The sequence below is a fragment of the Mesoplodon mirus genome, assembly GCF_964341445.2.
Source record: "Mesoplodon mirus genome assembly, chromosome: 13".
NCBI classification, from domain to species: Eukaryota; Metazoa; Chordata; class Mammalia; order Artiodactyla; family Ziphiidae; genus Mesoplodon; species Mesoplodon mirus.
Genome location: NC_138989.1, coordinates 15,494,749 through 15,511,716, shown reverse-complemented (window position 1 = coordinate 15,511,716; position 16,968 = coordinate 15,494,749). Strand labels below are relative to the sequence as shown.

Here is a 16,968-nt window from a genome sequence, read left to right as displayed (position 1 = left end):
CGTTCGATCAGTCACAGTACCTTCTCCATACACTGTACCAATCTTTTCTTGCATTTCAGTTGCGTTTTTTTTTTGTTGTTCTTGTTGTTGTTTTTTGCTGTACGTGGGCCTCTCACTGTTGTGGCCTCTCCCGTTGCGGAGCACAGGCTCCGGACGCACAGGCTCAGTGGCCATGGCTCACGGGCCCAGCCGCTCCGCGGCATGTGGGATCTTCCTGGACCGGGGCATGAACCCGTGTCCCCTGCATCAGTAGGCGGACTCTCAGCCACTGCGCCACCAGGGAAGCCCTCAGTTGCGTTTTTACCTTTCTTGAAATAATAAAGCATAATATGCCGAAAATGTTGCTTTTTTTCTTCCATCTTCAATATTAAAATGGCTACACAAAAATTCACCAATTTTGATGTCTTTTTTTAAATACACACTGATATGACAGCTGTCACATACAATCTAACAAAATTGTTTGGAATGAAGTTAAAGCTGGCTAAGTGCTGCTAGAGCCATCGTACGGAAAAAAACGAATGAAACTTTTGTCTCACCCAATAGTATCTCTCCTGGGGCAGTCCTGGTTAAACCATGCAAGCAACAGTAAACAGCAAACTGGCACTATTTGGGGCCAAGACATTTCTTATTTCTTATGGAACCTCTACCAGGCTTACTTGTTTGATTTATGGCAAAGTGTGTGAACTTTATTTTTCTAACAATGGGCCAGCATAGATCTGTCCTCTGCAGTTGGGGATCTGAGAGGAGCACTTCTGTGGAGTCTGCTACATAGGAAGTGCTCAGTTAATACCTGCCATTATGGTTATAAATAATTACCATTGCTATCTTACTCATGGCAAAGAGTGTTTATTAATGATCTCTCCAGTCTGGGAGATACTCCCTGCCATCCCCTGCTCCCACACCACCTCTGATAATAGAAAGCAATGCTTCCCTTAAGGTCATGGCTAAAAACTCAGGCCAGTGTGGACTTTGCTCCAGATTCTCTTCGAATGAAGAATTCTTAACAAAAGAATATGCATGTCAGGCATAAGTCTGATTTTTCATAATTTGGTGTAATTTTCTCATACGATGCAATAGAGAACATTAGCTCCTGGGCTCCTGTCCTGCACTCCCTTAAATCCCAGACACATACAAATTTCTTTTCTTAAATGACTCTCCCCACCACCCCATCTACCCAACCCTCCAGAAGAAGTAGAGTTAACAGCAACCACCAGTGAAACAGCTGCCCTGGTGGCCATTGTGAAAATGGGAACAGGAAACCATTTAAGACCCAATGAAAATTTTTAAAGTCAGAATTGCCCTTTATTTTATTTTTTTTAAGATTTTTTTTGAGGTGGACCATTTTTAAAGTCTTTATTGAATTTGTTACAATACTGCTTCTGTTTTTATGTTTTGGTTTTTTGGCCGCGAGGCATGAGGGATCTTAGCTCTCCGACCAGGGATCGAACCCGCACCTCCTGCACTGGAAAGTGAAGTCTTAACCACTGGACCGCCAGGGAAGTCCCTGTCCTTTATATTTGCTCTGCATTTGATACTTTTCAAATCCCCTTTTGTGTCTCTTCTTTCAGATTATCCTCAGAAGCAGTTCTGTGAGTGAGAAAGAAAAGTTTGTCCTCTCTACAGATTGGGACATTGAGGCATGCCCAGTTACACTCGTGTTCAAAGCTGCACAGCTAAGGACAGCTTGCAATTTTTCTATCGACTTAAAAATGCTTTAATAAATAGTCTATTAAAAAGTAAAACCATTAAAGTCATGCTATTAAAAAAGAGAGAGAGAGAAATTATGTTTGTGTGTATGTGTGTGTTAACCTAGAAAAACATCTGAAAAGATCTGCACCAAAGTAGTTGTAGTCTTTCAGGTTTAGGATCAGGGATGGACTTTATGCTTCTGGATTTTTCTGACCATTTCTGTTTGCAATATACATGTACTGCTGCAAAAATCACAGGAGACTATAAGACAATTTTGTCAGCAATGAAAAAAGAGGAAAAGGAAACCAAAAGTGTGTTTTTACTCATGATTACTCTTGGGTGAAGTACTAACCTGGCTTAAAAAGTACCTTTTCAGAGTACAGTCTGAAAAAAGACCAGATGTTCTAGGTTGCCTGTTAAAGGCAGGGAGTAATTCTGGAATACTGGAGGAGAGAGCTGGGAGACTGAACAGGGTTCAGAATCAAAGGAATGTTTGATTTGCTGAGAGACAAAGACTCAGGGCAAAGCTCCTCCCATCCAAGGAAACGAAAGCAACAGCAGCCCTGACTCAGGGCACACCTCCTCCCTTCCAATGAAATGAAACTAACAGCCTCCTGGACCCAGGCAGCAGAAGAGATCGAAGCTAAAAGGTTTTCCTCTCCAGCTCTGTCCCCTCTGGCTCTCCTGTCCCAGCATCATGATGAAGCTCAGTGATACCCCGGCCAGGTCTCTAGACAAGTTCATCGAAGACCACCTCCTGCCAGACGAGGATTTCCACACACAGGTCCATGAAGCCATCCATATCATCTGCAGTTTCCTGAAGGAGAGGTGTTTCCTATGGGCCCCCCACCCTGTTTGGGTGTCCAAAGTTGTGAAGGTGAGTCCAGAACTGCCTGGCTGGGGAGAAGGAGGCTGGAAGAGCAAGCATTTCCACAGAGACAGACAGAGAGCAAAAGGTTGAGATCTCTGGGGCTGGTGGTTTCTGATTTATCCATGCCAAAACTATAACCGCAGCTTGTGAAAGTAGCTTTTGGGGTGAGGGCCTCCATCTGTAAGCTTTTAACAAATGCCCAGGTGAAGTTTATAAACCACCTATGTCACATCCACCACAGAGATAGACAAACTGAAGCCCAGCTGTATCAACAATCCGCTAATCATTGACCAGGCTGGGAACTCACCATTCCTGCAGACTCATGAGCTGGTTAAGAGTATAAGTTTTGAAAGCAGATAGCACCTGCTGCTGTGAAATCTTGGGTGAGTCACTTAACCTCTCTGTGCCTCAATTTCATCATCCATAATTCCCAGTACTTTGCAGGGCTTGCAGATCAAGTAAAATAAGCCAGGGGCCAGTTTACAGTATTAATTACATAAGATCGTAAAGAACAGGGAGTAAAGAACACAGACTGAATTGCATCTCTGCCACCTACTAGCTGTGTGATTAGGCTGATACATAATCTCTCTCAGCATCTGTTTCCCCATCTGGAAAATGGGAACAGATAATAATAGTAGCTAAATCACAGAGTTCTTGTGAGCATTCTAGGAGTTAAGACTGGTAATGCCTTCAGAACAGTGGCTAGTACTCAAAATGGTAGTGATTGTTCTCAGCATTTTATTTAGGGAGGCTCTTCTCAATGATAAATATCAGTTCTCATCCTCATCACCTTTTTCAGGGTGGCTCCTCAGGCAAAGGCACGACCCTCAGGGGCCGATCAGATGCTGACCTCGTCGTCTTCCTCACCAATCTTAAAAGTTTTCAGGAACAACTTCAGCGCCGAGGAGAATTCATCAAGGAAATTAGGAGACAGCTGGAAGCCTGTCAAAGGGAGAAAACATTTGAAGTGAAGTTTGAGGTCCAGAAACAGCAATGGGAGAATCCCCGTGCTCTCAGCTTCGTGCTTAGATCCCCTCAGCTCTATGAGTGGGTGCAGTTTGATGTCCTGCCCGCTTTTGATGCCCTGGGTGAGCACTCTCAGCCACAAGGTGTTTCAGCCTTTGTCCTATGTCAGGGCTTCTTCTGCTCTCTTTTCATGTTTCTGAGCAGAAATCTCTCTCACTTTGAGAGTCTTATTAAACAGGGCATCCCTTCAAGTGGAGAGGAGATCCTAGCATCTCTTCTGGGGCAAGAATGTTTAGGGTCATACTCAGCCACTGCAGTGACATTAACAACAAATTGGTACAATTTGGGAGCAGCATATTTTTATAGAACACCTGCCAAGCTTACTAGTTTTACTCTTGGCAAAGTGTGTGAATCTTCTCTTTCCAAAAATGAGGCAGTGTATATCTGGTGTAAACACAGTATGTTAATTTCATCTTTTATCCAAAGCATAAGGAAATATCATCAAATTTATCTGAGGTTTGGAATCTGTAGACAATCTGCAGGAACACTGGGACAGGAAGCAGTACATCTCTGAGGCTCAATTTGCACTGAGTACCTTCCATGTGCAAGGCACTGTTCTATGGCCATAAATGAGACACACAGGGAACTTCTCTTCTGGAGCCTGACAATAATAATTTAAATACCATAAATGAAAGGATAACTTGTTGTGACAAAAACTAAATATGGTGATTCAAAAGGGAATGATGGGGCTTAGAGGGCATTTTTAGGGCAACAAGGGAGGTGACCTCTGACCCGAGGCCCGAGGGATGAGAGGAAGCCAAACCTGGGAAGACCTGGGGGCTCCAGGAAGAGGAAACAGCAAGTGCAAAGGCCCTGAGACAGGAATGAGCTTGGCATATTTGAAGAAGTGAAATAGCCAGGGGAGTAAGTAGCAAAGGGATCAAGGCAAGAGGTGAGATGGCAGAGGTGGCAGGAGACAGGTCACACCAAACCTCCTGGGCCACTGCGAGGACTTTGGATTTTATTCAGATGTCCTGGGAAGCAAGAAGTGGAAGGATCAGGTTTTAAAAGGCCTCTGTGGGTGCTGGGTAGGGAATGGGCTGTGGAGGATCCAGGAGGGAGGCTGCTGCCATCTCTGCTGTGTCCAGGTGAGAGATGATGCTGGCTTGGATGGGGTGACGGCAGTGGAGATGGGAGTAGCGAGGACTGGGGATGGCCCTCGGGCCTCCTGGCTCTGGGCCTGCTGACCTTTCCACTGCACCTCATGGTCAGTGAGCTTGTCTCCTCAGAGGGATTGAAAGAAACTCAGAGAAAAGCTGACATCCTCACATTATGGATTAATTCCCAACAGGTCAGTTGACCAGAGGCTACAGACCTGACCCTAAAGTCTACATCCAGCTTATCCAAGAGTGCGAGTCCCTGGGGAAAGAGGGCGAGTTCTCCCCCTGCTTCACAGAACTGCAGCGAGCCTTCCTGAAGGATCGTCCAACCAAGCTGAAGAGCCTCATCCGCCTTGTGAAGCACTGGTACCAAATGGTATGGCATGTCCCATCTAGACGGAGGAGGAGGAGGAGGAGGAGGAGGAGGAGGGAGAGAAGGGAGAGAGTGAGGACAAGAGGAGGAGGGAGGGGTGGAATAGAGGGAGGGAAGGAGGAGGGAGAGGTGTGGGGAGGAAGCAAGGAGGAGGCAGCGGGAGGGGGAAGAAGGAAGGGGAGGGGAGGGGAGAGGAATCAGAAAGGATGAGGGAGGAAGGAGAGAGATGGACAGAGATGAATGGAGAGGAGGGAAAGAGCATGAAGGAGGGGAGAAGGCAGGGAACAAGGAGGGAGAGGATGAGAGGAAGAAGGTGGAAGAGTAGAGGTTGTGGGGAGGGGGGGAAAGGAAAGGGAGAAGAAGGGTAGGGCCCAGGACAGGTGCCAGTGGACTCAGGTGTCTCATTCTTCCTGGTCTTCTGTATCAGGAAATAACGACTCCACCCTTCCAGTTACTCTGGACAACACCAAGGGTCATCCTTGACTTCTCCACACACACCCCCATCCAACCTGTCAGCAAATGATGTTTTTCCTGTATTAAAATATATTTATAATTCATCCATCGTCACCTCCTGTGTCACTCTCACCCTGCTCGAGGTCATCTTGAGAAGCTCACAAGATCTGCCCTCGACCTCTCTGAGCCCCAGTCTCTGCCCCCTCACCGCCCCCCCCAGCCTATGCTTTCCTCTTCATTAATCCTCCAGGAGGGAAACTCTACTCCAACCTCAGGGCCTTTGCATGTGCTTATTTGTTTGTATATTGTCTATCTCCCCACTAAAAATGGACAGGAACAGAAGGATTTATATGGTTGAATCCCTGCTGTATCCCAGGGACCTAGAACAGTGCCTGGTGCATAATAGGAGCTCAAAAAATAATTGTTAGATGAATTAATGAGTGCTACGTCCCCACACCATCACCACACACACACACACACACACACACTTCTGTTCACTTCCTAGGTGTCTGGCTTTGGACAAGTGAATTAACATCTCCGTAGTTCCTGTTTTCTCATTTGCAGAGTAACATGGCACAGCAATAGTAAATCACATACCATGATACCTGGCATATAGTCGGTCCTAATAAATGTCCTTTCTCTGAGCTGCCACAGGACAACACATCATAAAAGCTAACATGGATTGTGCACTAAGCTTATGCCAGATTCATCATATTTAAAATTTTGTGGATGTGATATTCATTTCTGTTTACTTTCAAATGTCCCATATCTTATTTAAGCATCATGGTGATTCTGTGACCTGGTTAAGGGTATTATTATTAAACCCCTTTTACAGAAAGAGAAACTAAGTGTCAGAAGACACTTTCAGCTAATAAACAGCAGAACAAAAACAAAAACAAAAACAGCATTTGGGTCTTTGGACTGAAGACCTAACATGTAATAAGCATTCTATATATATTTAGATGAATAAATTGAGTTAAAGAAAGTAATTAAGGATAAACTTCCTACTTAAAAACAACACTTCATTTGCTAGACATCTCAATTTGCTTTGCAAGCATTTTGATCATGGCACTTGAGCGTTTTAGAACTAAAAAAGTGGTTCTTGACAAGTGCAACACTGCCCCCCAAGACATACTGAAGCTTCATAAAGACATTTTTGTGATGTGGGATAAGGATGCTGCTGATAATGAGTGGAAAGAAGCCAGGAATACTAGTTGTTTTACAATGAGCAAGACAGTCCTACGCAGCAAAGAATTGTCTCTTTATTTCCTTCTTTCTCCTTTAATTCCTCCCTCCCTCACTCCCTTCCTTCCTTCCCCTTTCTCTTTTTCTCTCTTCTCTCTTCTAGAATAATAGAGGAATCGTACAATACTTTAACTCCTCTAGCCCCATCATCACCACCTTTAACTTACCTCCTACTTTTGTTGTATATTTTAAGTCTCTCAATATTGTCAAGTGTCCCAAAGCATTATTATTGTTTTACAGAGCCAATGATCATTGAATCTACCCGTGTGTTTACTGCTTTCTTCACTATCGATTCTATCCTACCTCTCTCACCTTCCATCTGGGATTGTTTTTCTTCCTCCTGAAATATGCCCTTTAAGATTGCTTTTGGTGACCGTCTTCTGATAGTAAACATGTCAGTGTTTGTTTCTCTGGAAATGTCTTGATTTTCCCTTCATTGTTGTCAGGTATTTTTGCTGGATTGGTATTCATTTCAGTACATTGGATATATCATTCCATCTTCCAGTGTTGCTAGTGAGAAGTCAGTTGTCAGTGTCACTGTGGTGCCTTTGTAGGTAAATCTATCTTATTTCTCTGGCTGCATTTATATGTTTCACTTTTACTTTGATTTTGTTTGGTTTCAAGCTGATGTGTCTTAATGATGATTCCTTTTTATTTGTCCTGCTTGGGGTTCATGGGGTCCTTCACTGGGATTCCTGAATCTGTGGATATCCTTCATCAGTTCTGGAAACTCTCAGCCATTCTCCTAAAATATTGTCATTCTCCCTTTCTCTTCTTGCCTCTTAGAACTCCCATAAAATGTATGTTAGACCTCCTCGTTCTCTCTTCCAAATCTCTATACCCTGTTCTACATTTTCAATCTTTTGCTCTCTCCATGCTTTATTCTGAATAGTTTCTTCTAATTTACCTTCCAATCACAAATTTTTCCTTTAACTATGTCTATGCTACTGAGCTATTAGTTACATTTTTGTCATTTTTGTTCTAGGATTTCTATTTCATTCTTTTTTAAGTCTGCCATGTTACTTTTTATGGCTTCTAGGTACCTACTATTTCAAACGCTTATATGTTTGAACATAATGTTCCTAGTTATTTTAAAGCCTGTATTTAAATCTTCAATATTTAAAGTTTTGTGGATTTATTACTATTTTCTTTTTTGTTTTGGTTAGTCATCACTCTGGGTGTCTTATTTCTTTGTGTGCCTGGATACTTATGTGATGGTCATTGTACATGAAAATTATCTGTGATAGAGTTGGAGACTTTGGATTAAATATCTTCCTCCAGAAAAAAAAAATTGTTTGCTTCTTCAAGCTCTTAGGAACACTACAAGTCCTTCCTCTCAGTTAATTTTCATAGTATCCTTCTGAGGAAGGTGCAATTATTACCATTCACTTGGCAAATGAGAAAAAATAAGGCTCCAAGAGTCTACATTGTCTGCTCAGAATCAGATAATGGTGGAGCCAGGATTCAAACCCACATCAGTCAGAATCCAGAGTGCAAGCCTTTAACCAGGGGTCAGTAAACTTTTTCCGTAAAGGGCAAGTTAGCAAATATTTTAGACTTTATAAGTCACACGGTCTCTGTCACAAATACTCAACAATGCCTTTGTAGCATGAATGCCACCATAAACTACACATAAATGAATAGGTGCGGATTTGCTCTCAGAAAACTTTATACACAAAAACAAGTGGCAGGCTGAATTTGGTCCATGAGAAATGTGCTTTACACGAAAGCTAGAGAAACCCACTTTTCTGATTGTTTTTCCTCTACTCAGTGTAAGGAGAAGCTTGGGAAGCCGCTGCCCCCACAGTATGCCCTGGAGCTTCTGACAGTCTATGCTTGGGAGCAAGGAAGCATGGAAACAAGATTCAGCACAGCTCAGGGATTTCAGACGGTCTTGGAATTAGTCCTGAAGCATCAGAAGCTTTGCATCTACTGGGAGAAGTATTATGACTTTGAAAACCCTATTATTGGACAATACCTGTTAAGGCAACTTGCAAAACCCAGGTACTCCATCCCCACATGGCTTAGCTCCCCACATAAATGAACCCCTGATTACAGCTGTGGCACCTTGGAAATGTAGGAAGTGGGAGAGTTCCGCATTTATTGATCATCTTCTGGTACTAGTCATTCTGCTGGGCACTTGACTACTACCATCTAAGTCTTTTTAAGCATTTAAAAATATATTTATATATTTATTTTTGGCTGCTTTGGGTCTTCGTTGCTGCGTGCAGGCTTTCTCTAGCTGCATCGAGCAAGGGCTACTCTTTGTTAAAGTGCACAGGCTTCTCATTGCGGTGGCTCCTCTTGTTGCAGAGAACAGGCTCTAGAGCACAGGCTCAGTAGCTGTGGCTCACGGGCTTAGTTGCTCCGCAGCATGTGGGATCTTCCTGGACCAGGGATCGAACCCATGTCCCCTGAATTGGCAGGTGGATTCTTCACCACTGCGCCACCAGGGAAGCCCTTCCATCTAAGTTTAAAAACAATGTGCAAGCAACCCTGTGAGGCAGGCACTATGCTACCTGCTTTACAGATGACTAAACCAAGATTCTGAAAGGTAAAGAGCTTGTCCAAACCTTAACAAAACATGAGTGAAACAGCTGAAATTTCAACTAAAATAACAACAGCTGCAGCAACAATAATAATAATGGCTCCCAGGAACTAAGAGCTTGCTATAAGACTAACACACTCTAATAGCATAGTAAAAATTATGATTATTGTAACTGCCATGTATGGACCCCTTATTATGTCCCAATTACTTGCTGAGCATTTCACATGCTTGTCTAGATCCTCATACAACATCCTTTGAGGTAGGGATATTCAGTTCTCCCCATTTCACAGATGAGGATACTGAGGATTAGAGAGGTCAAAAGACCTGCCCAGGGTTTCCCTGGTGGCGCAGTGGTTGAGAGTCCACCTGCCGATGCAGGGGACACAGGTTCGTGTCCCGGTCCGGGAAGATCCCACATGCCACGGAGTGGCTGGGCCCGTGAGCCATGGCTGCTGAGCCTGCACGTCCGGAGCCTGTGCTCCGCAACGGGAGAGGCCACAACAGTGAGAGGCCCACGTACCACACACACACACAAAAAAAGACCTGCCCATGGTCACACCCCTAATAAAGGGAAGAGGTAAGATTCAAACCGAAGTCTATGGAAGCCCAAATGCGAGGCTCCTCCCCCTGTTCACTGTGCTCCATAGGGCAGGGCACCCAGGACACACCCCAGGGAGCAGTGCCCTGCTGGACCCCTCCTGCTGCCCTGAGTCCCAGCCTGTGCCAGGCTGGTACTTTTCTCTTCCAGGAGCATCTAGACTCCCCAGACATAGCCCAGCTTCTCACCTATTCTCTCTCTAAATATTGCTCTTCAGGCCTGTGATTCTGGACCCGGCTGACCCTACAGGAGACGTTGGTGGTGGAAACCCATATAGCTGGCAGCGGCTGGCACAAGAGGCTAGAGCCTGGCTGAGTTACCCATGCTTTAAGAAAGGGGATGGGTCTCCAGTAGCCTCCTGGAATGTGTCGGTGAGACCTTCTGCTTCTTTCCTGCCGTCCTTCCCCCACCCCCTCCACACAGCCTGGGGCATGTAGATAGAGACCATTCTTTCCTAAGAAACTGCCTCTTGCTAGAGGTCACTCACATTCATATAGTGTCAGGCTGTGCTCTCTATTTTACAATCATTTTGGCCCCATACAGAGAGTTCCTGGACTTCTCACATCCCTCATCCAGAGTTCATTCTTTAATTAATGCCTCCTTGTCTGGAAGTAACTTTTTTAACAGCTCCAGTTGGCTCATTCCACTAAGAAGAAAAATAAACAATAACAACCACCACTTAATAAATACCTGCTTTGGGCTCAGGTTCTGTTCTAAGCCCCTTAAATTTCATTATTTCATTAAATCCTCACAACACCCCATGAGATATGTTTTCTACTCCCATCTTACAGATGAGAAAAGGAGGCTCAGAGAGGTGAAGTCACCTGCTCAAGGCCACTCAGCTAGGGAGTGGTAGAGCTGGGATCCTAACTCGGTAGACTCCAACGCCAGCGTCTATTCCACTGAGCTAAACATCCTGCCTTGTATCCCCTCCCCCCTCAATATCATGTGACAAATGAGCGACTCAGAGCAACTGAGGATGTGGGCATGTCACCCAGCTAAGTAGGGGCTGAGGGCCTGATCTTCCCACTCCAAGAGTAGAGATCTTTCTCATGCCGGGGTGGGGAGGGTTGATGATGCCATAGATGGGTTTCCTAGGAAACAGACTCTGGGATGAAGTTTATGTGCAGGATGTTTCAGGGGAGGACCATTGGATCCAACACCTGTGTAAGGGAGGGGAATTAAGCGGGTACCAGCACAGGGAGAGGTGCAGCTGGGGAGCCCTGGAGCTTCAGCGGCCTTCAGAGTTGTCCTGCAGAAGACTGCGGTGGCAGGTCTTTATACCCTAACGTGGATCAGCCACTGAATGGACAACTCAGGAGGGGATGTGTCCTTCCTCGAAGGGGATCCAGGTGGCACATCACAGTGTCCACCTGTCCACCATAAATGTTCACTGAGACCCAGTGCCAAGGTGCGAGGCCCAGCTCTCCAGTGTGATCATGTGCTTCATCCTTTCAGCCCAAAGACCATAGTGACCTGATATACAAGACCTATGGTTTTAGACAGCGCTATGGAACCTCTCCGAGACTCACACACCAGAGAGGAGCCCCTCCCCAGGTGGAAGAGAATTGGACATGTGCCATCCTCTGAATGCCAGAATCTCCTAAAGGCAAGGTCTCCGGAGCCATCTGGGCCAGACCCCTCATTTCTAGGGGTGGGGCGGGGGGCCTCGATCCCAAGAGGGCCATGAGTTGGTGTCAGACCTGGGTCCAGAATCCAGGTCTCCTGACCCCCATCCTTCCTGCTATTCTATGCTCTCTCTTGTTTTACAGGTAGCATTTTCCCACAGCTCCCTCCCCACCAGAGCCTGTTCTCCGACAATATCCTCTAGAGACAGCAGGAGAGACTCAGACAAAAGAGAGGAATCCCAGTCTTCACGCTCTTCTCTGTACCTGGTGGGAGGGTTGTGGTCCAATTTATTGTCAATAACAACAAAAATAGTAGCAAATAGCATTTGTTGGGTGTTAATTAACCACCAGGCACAGAGCCAAGAAGTATATCCGCATATTATATGTGTGTGTGTATGTGTGTGTGCGTATTCGTTGATTCAACTTAAAATATTAATTGAGCACCTGCTATGTGCCAAGCATCGTTCTGGGCACTGGAACATAGCAATGAGCAAAGCAGACAAAAATCCCTGCCTCATGGAGCTGACATTTTGTGGAATATTCTACTGTTGGATAGACTAGGATCCTTCCAATTTTCAATTACAGGTAATCCTGAGACAAACATCTTTGGTTCATCCTTTGTCCACCTCTCTGATTATTTATCCAGGAAAAGTTTTAGAACTTCCCTGTAGTCACTATTGAGCACTTGAAATGTAGCTGGACCCAATCGAGATGTGCTAATCTGTATACTTTTTTGGAATTTTCAGATTTTATTAATTTTTGGCCGTAAGTTTGTACTGTTTGTATGACCACAAGAAACAATAAAGCAATTTGTTTCTTGAACAAAAGATTTTAATAAGTATTTCTCTCAGCTGAGCTCTGATAGTTTGTGTAAAGCCAGCCGGCCCAGGTTATAGAAAAGTCTGGGGTACTGGTATTGGGAGCTGTTGGTTCAAGTCCAAATTCATGAGATTTGGAAACAGAGGAGAAACTGTGTAAGGGATGACGGAAATGCTGGAATGAAACTTGGAGCACCGGAGTCATAAATTTTTGATTCCCCGGAGAGAAAGCCCCATTCTGGGCAGTTCCTTCCAGGGAAACAAAAACTGGCAGATCTAATGTTTAGCCAAAGGAGATAAGGGTGGAGTCCCTCCCTGCACCCCCATTTGAGGAACCACCTTGCTGTAGCCCATAGCAGCTGCACCATTTACATCCCCTTCAGCAATAAATGGGGGTTTCAGTCTCTCCACATCTTTACCAACACTTTGTAATTCATCATCATTTTGATTATCGCCATCCTAGTTGGTGTAAGAGTTATATACTCTCAAAATAATCGGGCCTGCTAAGCAAGGTCAAGACCCTACTTGGGAAAGAATGGGACCCTGACACATAGACTGTGGACATAAGAGTGGAAGCTCCTGAGAATCTTGAATCCCCAGACTCCTCTGAACCTGGGGTTCAGAAATGTCCCATCTACCCTTCTGTTAGAAGCTAGCACCTCCCCCCTTGCAAGGAGACTCTGCAGAGGTCTCTCTTCCATAAGACCCCGCAGGACCAGCACCCACTTCCCCTCCTGCCCACTAGGACTATGAGTAGGGTTGAGTCCCAAAATAGCCCAGCGGGGGGCGCGCTGGGCCTGCTGAGGGAGGGATGGACCTATATCCCAAACAGCCAGACGACCCGGTCAGCGTGTAGCAGCAAAAGTCAGGCGGGTGTGTGTGGAAGTGACCCCGAGGGCACTTGATCAAGGGGCTACAGTGTCAGGTCAGATGCGGAAGAGTTTATTGACTTGGAAGTCCCCTCCTGGAATTCAGGACTTCACACCCCGGCAAGGACCCCAGGAGACGGTGCAGAGTTGCTGTTAGCCAGGCTCTTAGAATGGAAAAAGTGAGAGCCTCTGCTGGGTGAGAACAAAATGCTGATATTCCCATGGGAGATGGTGGAAGATGGGATTCAAAGGTCAGGGAAGTGGATGTGCTTGGGTGGATGTGCCATATAAGTCCAGAAAAGCCACCAAATTATCTCCCATGGAAAAGCAGAGAATACATTACCGAGGCCATAAAGAATACGCCAGTGAGAGGACTCAGTATCACTAGGAAGCTCGGGTGGCCTCCTCCATAGAAGATACTGTCACAGGCCTCCTAACAGCACTGGAGATGGTCGAACCCCAAAATCATAGCGGCCATGAGACAACACTTACCCGTGACGTGGACACACTTCTCTTCCTGAGTGGTAGGGTGGAGGGGCAGTCGGGATGGCCTGACCCACAGAGAATTAAGGAGCTGGTCATAAAATATGGTGTCCCCGGGGGCAAACTAAATGGGCCACAAACGAGGGACGCTCAATCTGCCCCATCAAACTACAAGGATGGACCATTAGAACACTGAGAGATTCCCCCAATAAAAAGTCACCATCCCTTTCCCAGTGGCTTCCCAGGAGACCCATCTCTGACACATGACATCTAAATGTAACATGATCCTAGATTTGGGGGAGGGGGGTTGCTGTAAAGAACAACATTGGAATAACTGGTAAAAATTGAATATAAGAATATATCCATTGTATATGCTATAAGAGATGACAGCATTGTATCAAAGGTCCAACTCTGAATGGGGTTGTCATTCTGTGTTTGTGTAACAAGATACCCATATTCTTAGGGGGTACATATGGAAGTATTTAAGAGTGAAGGGGACTGGGTGATTCTGATGTGTCCATGAAGGTTCATCACTTGTAACAAGTGTCCCACTCTCCCACTCTGCTGGGGGATGTTGGTAGTGGGCAAGACTGTGTGGCTGGGGGAGGGGGAGGAGGCGGGGGGGGGCGCAGTATATAGGAAATCTCTTGGCTTCTGCCCAATTACCTGCAACATGCACTCAAATGGCTCAGTAGTAATGATACTGATACATAGAGAATGAGGAGCAAATGTGGTAAAATATTTTCAGGATGAAGGATATGAGACAGTTCTTTGTGCTTCAAAAGATTTCAAAATAAAATATTTTAAAAATAAAAATAAAGCACAGACTTTGGAAAGCAGGTAGTTAGAACCTAGTCAGACAACTTACAAGCTGTGTGACCTTGGGCAAATTTTTTCAACTCTCTGAGCCTCTATGTTCTTATCTAGAAAAGAAGGCTTATGACCTCTGCCCACCCAGACTACCTCTAGGTGTTACAGTAGAAGTCAGATAAGGGCAGGGAAGGGCGCTTAATGCGCAGGTGTGATAATCAACTTTCACCAGAGAAACTGAACGGTGAACATGAACTCTTAAAGGGAAACCTCATTTTAAGTGGAGTCAGGAGACTAGAAGGGGGGGCTCTCACACACCTCAAGTACCACCGGAATTCAGTCATAGGAAAGACAGTCAATCAACAGACCCCAACAAGAAGAAGCATCAACAGGAAAAAACTGTCAATGACAGGCCTGGACAGGAAAGATGTACATCGCATCTCTTGGAGGAAACCGACTAGCCCGACAACTAAGCCAATCACCTGTCATCAGCCTGAATTCTTGCTTTTCTCCGATGGACTCGTTCAAAACAACCCCTCCCAACTTCCTCCTTTTTCTCTATAAAATAATGTTCCTCTTCTTTGTTTGTTGGACTTGCCTCTGGCTTTTGCCATAGCCTGCTTGTCCCAAATTGAAATTCTCTGCTGTTCCCGAATAAAGCCATTTTGCTGGTAAAATAACTGGCTGTTTTACTTTTGAGGTTAACAGAACTAATAGGCTTTATAGATCTAGATGTAGAGAAAGATTTGTTTTAAGGAATCAGCTTGTGCCATTGCAGGGGCCAGCAAGTCCAAATTCTGCAGGGTAGGCTGGCCGGCTGGAAACCCAGAGAAGCATCCGCTGGTAGAGTTCCCTCTTCCTTGGGGGAGATCAGGCTTTTTTCTTCTTTTTTTTTTGATCTATAATTTTGGCTGCATTGGGTCCTTGTTGCTGCTCGCAGGCTTTCTCTAGTTGCGGCGAGCAGGGGCTATTCTTCGTTGTGGTGCACAGGGTTCTCATTGTGGTGGCTTCTCTTGTTGCGGAGCACAGGCTGTAGGCGCACAGGCTCAGTAGTTGCAGCATGCAGGCTCAGTAGTTGCAGCACACAGGCTCTAGAGTGCAGGCTCAGTAGTGTGGCGCATGGGCTTAGTTGCTCTGCGGCCTGTGGGATCTTCCTGGACCAGGGCTCGAACCTGTGTCCCCTGCATTGGCAGGCAGATTCTTAACCACTGTGCCACCAAGGAAGTCCCCAGGCTTTTTTCTATTCATGCCTTCTCCTGATTGGATGAGACCCACCCACATTATAGAGAGTAATCTGCTTTCCTTGAAGTTTACTGATTTAAATGTTGATCTCATCTCAAAAATACCTTCAGAAAAAGATCTAGAAGACTGTTTGACCAAATATCTGAGTACCATGGTCCTAGCCAAGTTAACACAAAATTATTCATCACAACAGAGAAGGGGGTCTGCTTCTGTTCCACCTTGGAGATGTTTGCCTTCTGTGTTACAGAGGAAGCCAGTGGGAGCTGCCTGGGAGTTTCATTTTCATGGTCCTGGACACAAGAGTTGCATGTCTGTCTCCCCTCTGGCCTGTGTGCTCCTGGGCCTGTTTTCCTTCCTTGCTGGGTGGGGTAAGTGCCTGATGAAACCTGGCAGGTGTCCATGTGTGTGCTGAGGAACTGGGCACACGGACACAGACCTCTTGGGACCTGTGTTTGCTCGGTGGCAGAACTAAAACCCGAGTGGCTGAGCCCTTGCCTTGCTGTGTGTCCCTGAACAAGTCAGCGCCCTCTCTGGTTCTCTTTCTCCTCGCTGTTCTCATTAACTCTGAGTTCCCAGACCATTGGGAACAGGGAGAAGGGGAAAGAGCCTCAAAAGATGACCTCAGGGAAAATAATCTAAAAAAACTATATATAGATATAGGTATAACTGAATCACTTTGCTGTATACCTGAAACTAACACAATATTGTAAATCAGGTATACTTCAATTTAAAAAAAAGAAAAAAAAAAGACCTTTGGCCCCTATGAAGTTATTTGCTTAACAAACATTTTACAGCTCTAGCCATGTGCCAGGTCCTGTTCTAAGCACTTTGCAAGTCTTTAATCCTTGCATTAAGCCTGTGAGGCAGGTACCATTGTTATCCCCATTTTATAGATGGGGAAATCAAGGAACAAAAAGGACTGGCAATGTGCTCAAGGACACAGATCTCGCATGTATCAAGCCCTCATAGTCCAGCTCCAGAGGCTGCATTTTTTTTTTTTTTTTTTTTTTTTTTGCGGTATGCAGGCCTCTCACCGCTGTGGCCTCTCCCGTTGCGGAGCACAGGCTCCGGACGCACAGGCTCAGCGGCCATGGCTCACGGGCCTAGCCGCTCCGTAGGATGTGGGATCTTCCCAGAAGGGGCCAGGAACCCGTATCCCCTGCATCGGCAGGCAGACTCTCAACCACTGCGCCACCAGGAAAGCCCTGGAGGCTG

The 16,968-nt window shown here is 45.6% G+C and overlaps 1 protein-coding gene across 1 annotated transcript in view; it reads left to right on the top strand.

The window, feature by feature from the left end:
- Positions 1-2,266: 2,266 nt before the first annotated feature.
- The window catches only part of OAS2 (2'-5'-oligoadenylate synthetase 2), a 32,864-nt gene continuing 18,162 nt past the window's right edge, over positions 2,267-16,968 (top strand). The window contains exons 1-6 of the mRNA XM_082640578.1: positions 2,267-2,566; positions 3,360-3,648; positions 4,878-5,062; positions 8,529-8,761; positions 10,121-10,274; positions 11,362-11,490. Coding sequence (XP_082496704.1) covers positions 2,387-2,566; positions 3,360-3,648; positions 4,878-5,062; positions 8,529-8,761; positions 10,121-10,274; positions 11,362-11,490 — 1,170 coding nt within the window. The 5' untranslated portion in view covers positions 2,267-2,386. The remainder of the gene's footprint in view (positions 2,567-3,359; positions 3,649-4,877; positions 5,063-8,528; positions 8,762-10,120; positions 10,275-11,361; positions 11,491-16,968) is intronic.